At 48.8% G+C, this 15,479-nt stretch overlaps 1 protein-coding gene across 2 annotated transcripts in view; it reads left to right on the top strand.

Moving 5' to 3' along the window:
• LOC125751357 (integrin alpha-11-like) overlaps positions 1-15,479 on the top strand; it is a 40,857-nt gene that overhangs the window by 15,335 nt on the left and 10,043 nt on the right. For both annotated transcript variants that reach the window (XM_049030048.1, XM_049030049.1), the window contains exons 3-16: positions 813-922; positions 2,064-2,155; positions 2,537-2,651; positions 3,033-3,160; positions 3,520-3,668; positions 3,905-4,049; positions 4,659-4,824; positions 4,942-5,009; positions 7,358-7,502; positions 8,500-8,648; positions 9,454-9,597; positions 12,783-12,986; positions 13,126-13,256; positions 13,793-13,959. In XM_049030048.1, coding sequence (XP_048886005.1) covers positions 813-922; positions 2,064-2,155; positions 2,537-2,651; positions 3,033-3,160; positions 3,520-3,668; positions 3,905-4,049; positions 4,659-4,824; positions 4,942-5,009; positions 7,358-7,502; positions 8,500-8,648; positions 9,454-9,597; positions 12,783-12,986; positions 13,126-13,256; positions 13,793-13,959 — 1,913 coding nt within the window. The remainder of the gene's footprint in view (positions 1-812; positions 923-2,063; positions 2,156-2,536; positions 2,652-3,032; positions 3,161-3,519; positions 3,669-3,904; positions 4,050-4,658; positions 4,825-4,941; positions 5,010-7,357; positions 7,503-8,499; positions 8,649-9,453; positions 9,598-12,782; positions 12,987-13,125; positions 13,257-13,792; positions 13,960-15,479) is intronic.

Here is a 15,479-nt window from a genome sequence, read left to right as displayed (position 1 = left end):
AACATTACTGACGTGACGTCGTGTCTCTGTTGTCAACGTGAACATTACTGACGTGACGTCGTGTCTCTATTGTCAACGTGAACATTACTGACGTGACGTCGTGTCTCTCTATTGTCAACGTGAACATTACTGACGTGACGTCGTGTCTCTCTATTGTCAACGTGAACATTACTGACGTGACGTCGTGTCTCTCTGTTGTCAATGTGAGGTCATCTTAGAGGCACTCCTGTTCTCACCATATTTCTACACATTTTTCATAATTACCCCCCCCCCGTTTTCATGCACAAAGACTTCTTTTCTGAGCCCAAACATAAAAGGATTCTGTAAATAATAACAAACAAACAAAGACATAAAGCAGTCGCAGGCCTTGGCTGCCTGTAGCAGTTGGAGCCTCGTGACGACTCCCCTGCGTCACCCTCGTACCCCAACAGCGAGCCCCCGCTCTTCATGTCAACCTTAGGAGTATAAACTCTCTGGTCTCTGGAGCCCAGCTGCCGGTGGCGGGCCCCCCTCCCCCACAGAAGCACACAGCTGTTGCCTGCTTTCCCATGCTATTCAGGGTCAGCATGACGCATTGGCCTCTCTTTGAACGTGCGTGTGTGGGATAGACCGGCTCGTGGGCTGAAGTCTGAACCGCAGGTCTGCCACGCCATGACCCCTCCTCTCCCGTTAGGCTCAGGGCCTCCTCTGCTTAGTCTCTTTCTTAACTGGGCTCCCTAAGCAAATCATTTTTTTCTCCTTAATGTCTGATTTGTATTTTTTGCTTTAAGGAAATAAAACACTTTGTTTTAGCTCATGTTTTGTCTTTCTAGGTTACTGGTTGGAGCTCCACTCGAAACCAATGGCCAGTACCAAACTGGGGATGTCTACAAATGCCCAGTGAGCCGGAGGTCCAGGGGGAGCTGCTCCAAGCTTAATTTAGGTACAATGTTATACTGCTATACCTTCTGCCTTTCTGTGCAATGGAGTGGCGTGGTGGTGCAGTGCTTAGCAGGGATCCCTCACCCTCTGGGCCGCTGCCATGGCTCATGGGCTCCCATCTCTTCATGGGGTTTCCTCCAGTTTCTCCTTGCAGTCCAAAAACATGCTGAGATAATTGGAGTTTCCAAATCACCCATTGGTGTGAATGGTGTGTGTGTGTGTGTGTGTGTGTGTGTGTGTGTGTGTGTGTGTGTGTGTGTGTGTGTGTGTGTGTGTGTGTGTGTGTGTGTGTGTGTGTGTGTGTGTGTGTGTGTGTTTTGTGACTGTGCCCTGCGAAGGGTTGGTGCCCCATCCTGGGTTGTTCCCTGCCTTGTGCCCATAGCCTCCGGACCCCCGCAACCCTGAACTGGACTAGTGGCTTCAGAAAATGGATGGATGGATGTAATTTTTGGAAATGTATGATTCTGTTTTCTTAAAAGAGCAATTCACACCAAAACAAGTTATTTTTAGTGGTATCTATCTTTCTATCTAGGTTGTTCTGCTGGGATTTGGCTAATTCTTTTGTGTATAATGGGAGTGAATGGTATTCTTTCTGTGGTGATTATAACGCCAGAAAAATACATTTGAAAAATTCAACAGCAACGTCTCTTACCAGAAATAAAGACCCGGTTACTGAAGATAATCCGCAGGCTTTGCAGTGAGCAATTTAATGTAGGAACTATTTTGGTAGAACAAAATATTTCCTACATTAAACCGCTCACTACAAAGTCTATGAAATGTATTCAGTAACTAGGTCCTGATTTATGGTAAGAGACATTGCTGTTGAATTTTTCAAATCCCCTCTGCCTTGTCCCAAAATGCATTTGGGTGAATTTGTGTCTCTAAATGGCCCTTAGTGTGTGTTTGTGAGTGTGTGGTATGTGATGGACTTGCATGCTGCCCCCACCTTGCTCCCAGAGATCTGTATGCTTCTGCGTGTCACCCTGGGGCCCCCGTACCACTGGAGCCCACTCTTCATGCTGCTCCTTGAAACCAATCCAGCTGGCACCAGTTCGCACTGTAATAAATTCTCCTCCTCAGAAACAGCAGTTAAGCTTGTTTTCTGTTGCAGTTTTCACTGCTTGCTTTCCTTTCCCCCAAAGGTAGGATATCCCTGACCAATGTATCTGAGCGCAAAGACCGGATGAGGCTGGGGATGTCTCTGGCCTCCAACCCCAAGGACAGCAGCTTCGTGGTGAGCGCACTGCAGAGCACACTGCAGAGCACACTGCCGTGGCGACCACAGTGAACGCCACATGTGCACCGTGGATAAACACCGGGAGACTGAGCTAGGCTGAAACTGTCACATTCACCTTCAGCGCCGTTTCACTAATAATACTCCAGATCACGTCCCACTCTGCAGACAGTGATTTACACACTGAGACGAGTTTTAATCGGTACAGGGCTTTGGAATAATTTAAGAGAACTCCTGTATTTTTAGACTCCCGGTGTTTACACTGGAACAGTCTGATGATGGAAGGCGATCTGGCAGCTCGGTGCTGCCACTGAGCCTGGCCCTTGAAAGGTGCCTTTTCAGGGGCCGCTTGTGCTGAGCGAGGCCTTTGCTGTGCTTCAGGCCTGCGGTCCCCTGTGGTCCCACGAGTGCGGCAGCTCCTATTTCAGCACCGGCATCTGCTCCCGGGTCAATGCCAGCTTCAAGTTCTCCCGCACCATAGCTCCCGCCTTCCAGAGTAAGCAGCATGTCATTTTGTTTCCTTCTCACACTCGCAATGTTTCTTTTTTATTTATTATAGAAATGATGTCAATTAAAGTTTCACATAAGCGTAGTCAGTAAACCCTTCTGGCTCTGTGTGGCGCTGTGGGTTGGGACTGATTGGAAGGTCGTAGGTTCAAATCCTGGAGTTGTGCGGATGATGTCATCAGGGGGCCCTTGGGTAAGACCCTTAACCCCAGTTGCTCCCGAGACTGTCCGACCCTGCTCTCTGAATTATGTGTCACTTGCATAAACGTCTGCTGAGTGAATGAATTTCCTTTCTGTTAGTTGAGTTCAGAAGACCCATAAGTTCTTAAAGAGCTTATTAATGACATGGCTGCCTCTGTTGTTTGGGAAGGATGTGACAACTACATGGACATTGTCATTGTTTTGGATGGATCCAATTCCATCTATCCATGGACCGACGTGCAGGAATTCCTAATCAACATCCTGCAGAAGTTCCACATTGGACCAGGCCAGATACAGGTGTGTGAGCTTGCCGACTGCCTTCCTGCCTTGGTCTGTTCTTTATCCCTCACCATCAATGTTGTTATATACATGATGATATTTATTCTTTCCACTTCGTTTTCCATAATTTGGTCTTTATGCAACAAATATGATTATCAAGGGAAAGTTTGTAGTGATTAATGGCAGCCTTTATTCAGCCAGTCATTTATGTGAATACGTAAGATTTACGCTTGTAGCTAAGTGTCAATTGAGTAGATTAATCGTCTTTATCACTTGCATGCAGTGCTGCATCACCTCAGGCTGTGAGGCTGTATGCACGTTCCCATGGTTACAGGGGATATGACACTCCTGTTGAAAGAACCCTTGTCCCAGTGTAGGTTGGAGTAATACAGTACGGTGAGACAGTCGTCCATGAGTTCCACCTGAATGACTTCCGCTCCGTGGAAGAGGTCGTGAAAGCTGCTCGCAAAATCGATCAGCGAGGAGGGGAGGAGACACGGACGGCCTTGGGCATCAAAGTGGCACTGTATGTCAGCTCACTGCCAACTGGAAACTGCCAGATGTGTGGAGAGCGTCGCGCACCAGCTATATCCCATTAATCTTTCGTTTGAAACTTCAATGTCCCATGAGAACCTGAAATGTGTCACTTGATGGCAGCGGCATGTTCAGAATGTATCACACTCTGCTTATTGAGAGCATCAAGCTCAGTTTGGCTTAGGATTTTCATGGGTGCCTGAGGCCGATCTGCCTTCTCGCTCACAGATCCAAGGCTTTTAAACAAGGAGGGCGACGCGGTGCCAAGAAAGTGATGATTGTGGTCACGGACGGAGAGTCGCACGACAGCCCCGACCTCCAGAGGGTGATTGAGGACAGCGAAGACGATGACATCATCCGCTACGCCATCGCTGTGAGCCTGCCTTGCCTTGGCTTCCTCTGGCTGCCGATGGTCCCATTCCTCTCGCCACTTTATTCTCTCGCGGAGGACGGACAGAGGGCACCGCTTACTACCTACTAGCTAATCCAACTTCCACATGACCCCACATCAGTGCTGTGATTATGACAGTTAATGGTTATGGAGAAAAATTAGGTTTTGCAACCCAAAATCACTAAAGACTGGGATTATTGTGTGCTGTCAGTCACAGACTGGAATAAACAGCCACCCATTAATATTTTTGTTGCGTTAAATTGGGTTAAAGGAGGCAGTGACTTGACAGCACATGCCAACCCAGTGCGCAGTGCGTTTCAAAGCCTCGTTTCCCTGTGTGATGTTAGATGCTTTAGGCACCTGCCTTGAAGCGGCACGTCGGATTCTTATTCACCTGGGAAATGGGATGAGTGCAAAAGCAAGGCGTCATTCTGCGGCTCTGCCTGAAACTCCACCTTCTCAGCCGGTTTTCTTTCAGATTTTGTTTTATCCTTCAGAGTCTCTGTTAATGTGTACAGATGGGTGACTTGTTGGGCATCTCAGCCAATGCAGAAGCTTTAAAATACCCCCCCCCCCCCCCCCCCCCGCCAGGTGCTGGGATACTACAACCGACGTGGCATCAACCCGGAGACCTTCCTGAATGAGATTAAGTACATCGCTAGTGACCCTGACGACAAGCATTTCTTCAATGTGACAGATGAATCTGCGCTGAAAGACATCGTTGATGCCCTGGGAAACAGGATTTTTAGTCTGGAAGGTACTGGTCTGCGGTGCCGGGCTGGGAGGTGCTCTGCATGCCCACGTGTGGCTCTTATTAATGCCAGCCATGCCGGAGGACTCGCTTTGTATTCTCTTGCCGTTCCCCCGCCTACAGGAACCAACCAAAATGAGACGTTTGGCCTCCAGATGTCCCAGGCGGGCTTCTCCTCTCACGTTGTGGAGGTGAGTTTCTCCGGTCCTCCCCCCGCAGCCGCTCCACGGCCCCGGCTCCGTTTACATGTTTCCGTTCCCTGTCGGTGCCGTTCCCCTCTGGGCTTTGGGTACAGTTACTGCAAACTGAGGTTACATGACACCTCCCCCCCCCCCCCGCACCCCCCTACACCACATTTTGGTTTCTTCTGAAAGGAAAGATGTGTTTCCCAAGACCCCTCACTTGCCAAACCAGGGGTGTGCTTTTCTCATCAGTGTTTGTAAATAAACTAATTTGGAGGCTGACTTGTTGCAGGGAAGTAGACTGAGCTCTGTATTGCATAGCAGAATATAGTATTTTCTGCATGTAAGACACACCCTGGTCACATATAAACACAATTTTCTAAACGTGGCCACAGTACCCCCATTCTCTGTTTTGAACCGATATATTTCATTTTTGCCATTTTTATTAACACAAATCCTTTGATATTTATATTTCAGCCTGATTCATCCATATAACGTGTAAATATGATATAATGTGATTGTATTTATTATATAACTTCAGGAAAATGAATGTCCTTTAAACGGTAACTGGACTCGTCTGGATTGTGGAAACGCACGGATGCAGCTATTTCAATAAAGGCCGTCTGAGCATTGCAGGGAGAATCTTGGGAAATATTCCAGAGCAGGAATAACTGCCTTGTGAGCACATATGGTTTTGCTGAAGGAAGGATTTTCCAGTTTGTCTTTCCTCTAACACCCATCGAGGTTCCGAGGTTCTCACTGTTCCGCCTGCAGGTCTGATTTATTTCTGTTACCGTCACGCTCTGTCCGGCAGACACAGTGGCAGGGCTGCTTATCGTTTGTCACGCGCTTCGGAATCATAATTGGCCATGATGTCTGTCGACGGGTCTCTTCACTTTTGCTTCACCGCAATTTGCTTTCATTTGAAGGCTTTGCTGAAATTCCACACAGACTGAATACTGTGGCTGTTGCGAGGCCTGTGTGGCCTTTTTTGGTTCCTTTACAGCCACGAAGAGCTTCAGGCTTTGTACCTGTTTTCCAACAATATTCCTGATTCCATAATCCAGTGTCCTTGACTGTTGCGTACAATATATCCAGGTCTCTGCAAGATTAACACTGCCTTCACGTGCCCATTTTCTAAAAAGTCTTTTTTCTTGGAAACATGAACATTACTGATTAGCTGATTTGCCCTAATGTGGGGCCATTTGGTGTACAGGCCCCCGTGTTTGCCAGACCTGATACAGCTCCCTGTAAAGTTACCAGATTGTAAGCACTAATGATGTCGTCCTCGGCTGGCTTTTCTCTGGTTTTTCGCTTTGTGAAATGTTTCCACAGTGGCTCCGCGTTGAGGGAATATTTGAGTGCAGCTCTGTCGTATCTGGCAATGGGCCATCAATTGGCGCCGCGGAGAGTGCCAGAACGCGTCCGGCATGTGTGGGCGGCCCCGCTCTCGCGCTGCAGTCTCCCCGGACCTGACCGTGCATGAGCGACCGCTGCGGCCGGCTCTGCGTGATGCCTCTGCACATGCGGAGCCTCGTTAAGCATATTGCACTGCTTCCTTTGGGGGCCCATGAACTCAAAGTCTGGCTGTATTTGCCAGGCTTTCAAATATGTCTGCATCTCCAGAGAGAGTCCTGTTAGCACTGTTAGCACTGCACTCAGTGGAGGCTGTGATTTTCATCATGGCTTATTCTGTTTGTACTCTTAAGGAGTGAAACCGTGTAACACCTTTTGTACATTCCATTTGGGAAAATAGATGTTAATTACTTGAGTTTTGGAGTGAGCTGCTTTCAGCTGTCTCTGGACATCCTGCCAAAGCAGAAGTCCTGATGTGTTGCTTGTTGGTTCCTTCCGGGTCCCTGTTGCCACTGCAGCTCTGCGCTTTGAGCTCTTGTCATGTCTGTGTGTTGCCTGTCGGTTCCTTCCGGGTCCCTGTTGCCACTGCAGCTCTGCGCTTTGAGCTCTTGTCATGTCTGTGTGTTGCCTGTCGGTTCCTTCCGGGTCCCTGTTGCCACTGCAGCTCTGCGCTTTGAGCTCTTGTCATGTCTGTGTGTTGCCTGTCGGTTCCTTCCGGGTCCCTGTTGCCACTGCAGCTCTGCGCTTTGAGCTCTTGTCATGTCTGTGTGTTGCCTGTCGGTTCCTTCCGGGTCCCTGTTGCCACTGCAGCTCTGCGCTTTGAGCTCTTGTCATGTCTGTGTGTTGCCTGTCGGTTCCTTCCGGGTCCCTGTTCCCACTGCAGCTCTGGGCTTTGAGCTCTTGTCATGTCTGTGTGATGCCTGTCGGTTCCTCCCGGGTCCCTGTTGCCGCCGCGGCTCTGGGCTTTGAGCTCTTGTCATGTCTGTGTGTTGCCCCTGCAGGATGGGATTTTAGTGGGCGCAGTGGGGGCCTATGACTGGAATGGAGCTGTGCTAAAGGAGACCCGCATGGGGAAGGTGGTGCCCCCAAAATCCTCCTACCAGAAGGAGTTTCCTGAGGAGCTGAAGAACCACGCCGCTTACTTGGGTAAGATCCAGACCAGCGTTTGAATGTCTGTTCAGGCAACAACCTGACTTTAGAAAGCTTGCCGGAGTTTTGAAGCTCTAAAGTATATTCACATCCTCATGCTCTTTTTAATATTTAGTTACTTGTTCAGAATACCTTAATTAAATTGCACGAGAGCCACCCCAGACAGGCTACCTCCATTCCCCAGGCCCAGTGCATCCTGGGATAGAACCGAGACTCATCGTCACTCTGTGCAGGAGGTTATGGAAAATGCATTGGATTAAGTTTCAGGATAGATCTCTGATGATGGGATGCACAGCTTCACAGAGCTGATAGTTATTGGTGGATATTGAGGTCGATTTTGCGACAAACGCGTAGCGCTGGTGGGCGATCCATCACTACCGCCTGGTCTCTCTACATGGTCACTGCGCTGTGGTCTGGTGCTGTGGTGCTGTCTCCCCCTGTCCCCCCCTCTCAAAAAACCACCTCCCAGCCCCTGCATCTTCCTGCCTCTTGGTTTTCAGTTCCCTCTGCCTTGTTAAGGAAGCGTGAGTTTGCTCCCGGGGGAACCCAAAGCCTGTCAGAAGCGCTGTGAGCCGCATGCATGCGACGGAGCGGGACCCCTGGCCAGAGCTTTAAATGCATGCATGCGACGGAGCGGGACCCCTGGCCAGAGCTTTAAATGCATGCATGCGACGGAGCGGGACCCCTGGCCAGAGCTTTAAATGCATGCATGCGACGGAGCGGGACCCCTGGCCAGAGCTTTAAATGCATGCATGGTCTTTGATGAACTGGCAGTGCAGTCAGACAGAAGGAGCTTCAAACGCTTTTCTTACAAAATAAATTTACATGATCTGTTAAAGAATATTCACAGGACAGCGTGGAAGCGGAATCTAAGCCCCCTAAGAGGTGGAATAAGCGTCTCTTTGGACCCTGAGTGGTCCTGCACAGAGAAATGGGAGGCTGGGAAATGCCAGACGGTCACGTGACAGGCATGAAGCCCTGCCTGTGCCCACAGGTTACATGGTGACGTCGGTGATGTCTGTGAGCAGCGGGCGGCTCTATGTGGCAGGAGCCCCCCGCTTCAACCACACAGGCAAAGTCATCATCTTCTCCCTGACCAACAACGGCAACCTAACCATCCTGCACTCGCTGAAGGGGCAGCAGGTACGGCCTGGGGGGGGGGCGCCGTCCCTCACACACTGGAGTGCAGCCATGGACACACAGGTCCACACAACCAGATCTTTTATATTTGAAGCCCGTGATTCAGGCTAATTAACCTTAATTCACCGTTGCTGAATCTGTACCCTCCCACTTTATGCAGACATACACACGCACATTTACACACACAGGTAAGCACAGCCAGGCCCAGCAAGTCGCCCATCTGTACACGTTAAGCCAGTGGTTCAGTCTAAGGGATGCTAATCCCCGTTACACGCCCAGGCTCGGTACGCTTAGTCTCACACCATGGTTTGGAAGGACCCAGTGGATGAAAGCTGCCACTTTAACCTGTACTGACTAGAGACCCCCCCCCACCGCTAACCGCTTTATGCTGTTCATTGGCCTTTCCCCCACACACATGTGCAACATTTGAGTGACATCATGACAGTCTAGACCCCATGCCCCCCCCCCGGTGCCCCCATTACAGGGCCCATGTGCTACACATCTGTCTCTCTAAATCAAAACAGGATAACTAGGTATTTAAAAACGGGTAAACAACTGTGTCGTATAAAAGGGCAGCAGCTGCATTCTTTGGGCAAATTGATTGTTTACACTAAAGACAAAAAAGGAGGATTTACCGTTTTTGTGGAGCCAGAATCTGAGCCACCTGTGCCGGGACTCGGGAAAGCTGGGATGTTTTATGGGATCAGAAACGGGAAAAACGCAAACAAGGCCTGGAGCCGTGAACAGATTGCAGTGGGAGTTCTCTTCTGCCACCTGTGCTTCTACACGTGCTTTGCGGTTCCTGCAGATCGGCTCCTACTTCGGGAGTGAGATGACACCGGTGGACATCAACGCAGACGGGGTGACAGACCATCTCCTGGTAGCAGCTCCCATGTACTTTGGTGGGGGCTGGGAGCGAGGCAAGGTCTACATCTACAGGATGACGGAGCAGGTGGGTGCTGGTGTGAAAGGGGGGGTCCGCCTAGGGCTGGGCTACGGAAACGATATAGAGACTTACCTGAAATTTAAATGATAAGATGATGAGCAACACTGATAAACTGCCGATAAGGAACATTGCTCGGTGGCACACATCAGCCGATCACATCGCCTAAAGCAACGCAATTCCTGCCAATCATATCGTGTCTTGAAAACAGACAACCTATGGCCAACAAGCGCACAGCAAGGTTGGTTGAGTTAGCGGAACACGCTACACGCTGTGGCTTTGATGACACGTGTGAGTAACGGATGGTGGTGAGCACTTCCACAGAGGAAACTGTGTCGCTGTAGAAGGCGACAGCTCAGCACACGCAGCATCTTTAAAGAGTGAGATATTGTGGATCAATAATGTAAAAGATGTCGATGATGTGGCAGGACTTTTGCGATTTAAAGTCTGACTCCACAGTCTGCTGCTGTGTACTATGTACTGTGTAACACTGCAAACTTCTTTCAGCACCTGACATATCACCGTCCAGTAGGTCATACAGCATGCAAGCGCTTACAGTCACAGACCAGTGCTCAACACCGGACATCTTGGTGAAAATCACGGCATATCGGAACAAACTGCATTCCATATTGGCTCAAAACGGGACACCGCATGTTATTTTTCGATGTTGATCCTGTTAAAGACATGATGGGTGGGGTGTCTGTCAGTCTCCTCAGTCTCCTTTAGGGTCACACCTGATGACAAAAAAGTTTCTATTTCCATTATCAGAGCATGAAAAAAGACGACAAGTTGAAAGCACTGCAAACCGAAATGTAACTTTAGTGAATTGCAGCCGCTTAAGGGAAATCCTGAGGGAATTTAAGACAAAACGGAGCCAAAGACACGAATGACATCGTGATAATTATCGATTTCGAGTGATATAATACAATTATCGTGGTAAAATATTTTTCCATACCTCCCAGTCCCAGGTGCACACAGGAATAACCACCTTTTTATTTAACCTAACCACTGGAAAATGTTACTCCATCCCCCAGGGCCGTCGCTGCCCCCCACACTTCCTGCCCCGCTGTTCTGCTCCGCTCCCCCCGATAGGTGGAATGCAGGCAGACATCGGGCACCTGCTGTCACACTCATCAAATGGGGGAGCAAATATTTGGGCCAGACTTTGTTCATTAGATGCAAAGGGCTCGATGAACTCAATAGGAAAACATTCACCCACACCCCCAGGAATAATTATGCACAGGTTCCGCATGAAAGCTCCAAATACATGGAAACTGTAGGAGTGAGGGTGAGAAGTCCCCGGTCGGTGCGGGCCTGTGTGGCTGGCCTGGCCCCCTCCCACAGCTTTTATGAGTGGCCCCCCCCAGCTGTAGTACAGCTGACGGGAAGGCTATGTGACACACATGATCGACAGCCCCCAGGCTGAGAAGACCCTGGACCCCACCACCGCCATTACCACCCCGCCTAGGGGTCCTGATGTGGTCTGGCTTGTACTGGGGGGGGGGGGTGCCGCCCCGCACTGCTTGCCCAGCTAGGCTCCATCCACAAAACACCAGTGACGCCACCTGCTGGTTGTGGCTGAGTTTGACCTGCAAGCTTCCCGTCCTGTCTGCCTAAAATCCTTCACCCTGATGCTGCACCAGCACGTCCCTCTTTCAGAAACAGCAGATTTCTGCACATCGAGGTGACGGGCGAGTGGAAGAGACGAGCGTCGGCCGTCGGACGCCGGACTCTCGTTTGCACATTGACTCATAGGAAGGATGATGGTCTTGGAAACCCCAGATATTTTCCTGCTGACTTCGCAAGGTTGAGGATCAGCAGCAGAACTTTTCCCTAAAATATTCAGCAGTCACATTTTTGCTTTGATCATTAGATCTTGCCATTACATGGGCAGCCTTCGTGTTGACAGAGGTCAGAAATCATATTTCCTTTGGGTGCAGCTGGGGGAGGGAGAAGGACTGGGATGGGATATGAGAGTCTAGCTGGAAAGTAGACTGCAGATCGGTCTTTGCTTCTGGGATTCTGTGTTTTATCACTTTTAATTCGGTCTCTTTTACCATGGATATTCTTTTCTTTTCAGTTTTTACTGTTTTTCTGCAAAATTAGTTTGCAAAAGTACTTTGTGTAACTGAAACACCACACAGTACTATAAAGACGCCGAAGCAAAGGTCATGATCTTACTAGACATTCTTATGTTATAATTAAATGACCAGTTGATTCCATTGATTAGGATCAGGGATGCAGCCTGACTGCAGTACGTGCACATGCATTTTGGGGACACACAGTGGGCTTTCTGTCCCCAGTAGGATGGGTGAATCTGTCTAGCATGATGGGGGGGGGATTAGCTCACGTGTGAGATGCAGTTAACAAGAAATGGACACAGGCAACAAAAATAGTAGGGCTGAGTTGTCAGCATAATGCCCTTGTAGCTGTTCCATCCCTCTGGGTGCCTGCAGTGGGGTGGGTCAGATAGCCCCCTACCATCAGGGTTTGCCCCTCCCCGCCCAGCCTTGTGTTACAGGCACAGACCTCCTCGTGCTCGTGCCTCAGAGTGTATCTGAACGGCGTCGCTGGATGTAAATGCTGAATGATCTCAGAGCTTAGCTTTGGTCGTTAGAGTTCCATCAAAGCTTCATGAACGCATTACATTGTGTTCCTCATACTTTTAAAAGGACTTTGTTGTTAATTATGAGACATTCCTGTTAATTATGACTTGTCATTAGTCGGTTTTTAAAAAATAAAATTGTGCGTGTGAGTATATTCATAGTCTATCAAACACTGCGTACACTTGCATTCATAGTCTATTAAAGTAATTGAAATGGTAATTGTAACCATATTAATGTATAATAAGACTTTAGAGGCAGTACTTTACAGATGGAAGGAAAAATGTCGGATCCCAGACAAAGTGGGTCCGAGGGGCGTGTCCCAGCGCCAGATGACATCCTTCATTAATTCTGGTTTTAATTTTCCTCAGCAGTCTCAGAAATCCTGTATTCCTAATATACACACGGCCTACAGCAGGCTGAGTATGAACATGAAAAAAGTGCCCCTATTTTATGTACTTTAATTCAATTATACAGGTTTGTTCAAACTGCATGAAATGCATGAAAATGTCTTACACTGATTAGAAATTAAATGTACATTTGCTTCGGCATTTTCTTCTGTCTGTGCTCACTGTCTCTCTCCCCTCTTAGCTTCAGTTCATCTTAGATGGGGCCCTCGAGGTTCTGGACAGGGGGCAGAATTCTCGCTTTGGCTCGGCGCTGAGCCCCATCCCAGACCTCAATGGGGACCAGTACAGCGAGGTGGTGGTGGGTGCACCTCTTGAGGACGACCATCGGGGGGCGATCTACGTCTTTTTCGGTCAGGATAACAGGATACCGCAGAACTACAAGCAGGTAACACTGGTGAACATGACGGCAGTTCACTGAAATGTGTGTGTATGTTTTCGTAAACAGGTTTGAAGACATCGAGGTATGATGCTTATTCTCTTCTGTCGCTTTTTCTTCTTTCTCTATTCGTTTTCCTTTCTTTCAGAGGATTGCTGGGGCTGATCTTTCTCCTGGCCTCCAGTACTTTGGCTGTAGCATCCATGGGAAGATGGACCTGAATGAGGATGGGCTGGTGGACTTGACGGTGGGCTCCATAGGGGCGGTTGTGCTCCTCTGGTATGTAGACCATCCCAAAGCCCCCTACATATGTGGTCACCACATTCATATGTACGTCTTCTTACTGTATGTCCGGCTGTAGCCTCCAGGGAGCTCAAGAAATTTCCTGGAAAAAAGGAATCTGGACATAATTGCGTGTGCCAGAACAGATGTTACTTTTTTATTGCGAGAACAAGGCACAGGAGGATTTGATTGGCATGAAAACGTTATCGTAGAAGAAACAAGAGAAAGTAAAAAGATCAAATATCGGTACATTAAAAGCTTTTTCATTGACATTTAAGTTGTATAAGAGTAACCTGTTGACTTGATACAAAACGAAACATTAAGTTCCCTTTGAAGTATTTTTTCCCAAAAGAATGGATGTTTTATCTGCTTTTCATTCATGAGATCATCTACACATGGAGTCAAATCAAATCAATACAAAAGTCTAATGTCAGGCTCCATGGCTGCAAACCTAGATTTATGCAGCCGGAAGAAATCCAGACGTAACCTGAGCCGTTGTGGTCCCGTCGCAGTGACGTGCAATCTGCCCGCAGGTCTCGCAGTGTTGTGCGCATTTATGCCAACGTCCGTTTCGAACCCTCCAAGATTAACATATTCAACAAGGATTGCCGCAGAGGGGGCAGGGAGGTCAGCTGCATGTCAGCCATCGTGTGCCTCAATGTGACGGCCAGAACACCAATTCTGCCAACAAAGGAAGTCGGTAAGTAGCTCTCGCCAGTCGCTTGCAGAGCCTTGAATTGACTGCAGATCTAAATTGGCTTTTAGGGCTTTACGAAGTGCTGCTTTAGCACAGTCAAAGTCGCCTAAAAACCCTGAAAACAAATTATGGCTCAAGGAAAGACAGGCCGCCCCAAACACCATTCATCTCTTCAGGTTCAACACACCTTCTGTTTTGGAGAGAGAACTCATTTATACACATCTCCTGCTAATAAGACCATTACTATAATATAACAGTATTATAACTCTTTCAAATAATCCCCCTAGAGCACAGTAGTTAAATACAGTTTATACAATATTTCTGTAATTTGGACATTAAAGGCAATACTGAAAACTGTCCAGGAGGACAGATGTTTGTAATGTTGATGCTGGTGACCGTATGCTACTTGAGCAGAGAGCTTGGGCTGCTGCCCATGGTGTAGAGCATCCATGGAATGCCACAGTCTTTATGCTCAGTAGACGAAGCCTGGACCCACCCCAGACAGGCATACACCCCTCAGCACAAGGGGGGGCACCGGCAGCAGCCCACCCACCACCTGACCTTGCCAGACCACAGTCTATTGTGCTGAATGGGAAACAGAGCTCCAGTTTCAGGCCTGGGGGGTGGCGCACGGTGCTGTGTATTTTTCCAATGAACCTGGTGACCCCAAGCAGCCTTCAGTAGGTCCACCGTGTAAAGCATGTCAGATGGGTAGTGAAATACGGAGAGAGATGGGGAGTGAGACAGAGAATGAAAGGTGGAGGGTGATGGGGAGAGAAATGGGGTGAGATGAGGAGTGAGACAGAGAGAAAAACAGGGAGTCAGACAGGGAGGGAATTAATGGTTAGGGAAGCGCACGTGTAATTGAAAGATTGCAGGTTTGAATCCTTGACCAACAAGGTACCGCCCCCAAGCCCTGCTCCCCGGGCGCTGAATTAGCTGCCCCCTGCTGTGTCACATTGTCACATATGGGTTAAATGCAGAGGACGCATTTCGTTTTTTGTGCACCGTGGTGTGTCAACAATGACAACTAATCACTAAATTCTAAAAAACGTGGAGAGTGATGGGGAGAGATGTGGGGAAATGTGGAGTTGGATAGGGAGAGATGGGGAGAGAGACAAGGAGTGAAGTGGGACAGTGAAGCGTGGCGACAGACCCCGCTGCCTGTTGAATAACCCCGCTGCCTGTTGAATAACCCCCCTGCCTGTTGAATAACCCCCCTGTCTGTTGAATAACCCCCCTGTCTGTTGAATAACCCCGCTGCCTGTTGAATAACCCCGCTGTCTGTTGAATAACCCCACTGTCTGTTGAATAACCCCGCTGCCTGTTGAATAACCCCGCTGCCTGTTGAATAACCCCCCTGCCTGTTGAATAACCCTGCTGATGCGTCGACCCCGAATCCTAATCAGATGTGTTGGAGCAGAAAGTCTACAGCTAACCCTCATATAATGGGATCCTTCTTTTGTAAAGTGGTGAGCTGGGGAGTCTGCTTAATACCCTATAACACATCCGCCTTTGGAATG

Source organism: Brienomyrus brachyistius, chromosome 11 (genome assembly GCF_023856365.1).
Source record: "Brienomyrus brachyistius isolate T26 chromosome 11, BBRACH_0.4, whole genome shotgun sequence".
NCBI lineage: Eukaryota > Metazoa > Chordata > Actinopteri > Osteoglossiformes > Mormyridae > Brienomyrus > Brienomyrus brachyistius.
The sequence above is the reverse complement of the archived record's forward strand: the minus strand, read 5'-3'. Positions and strand labels throughout refer to the sequence as shown.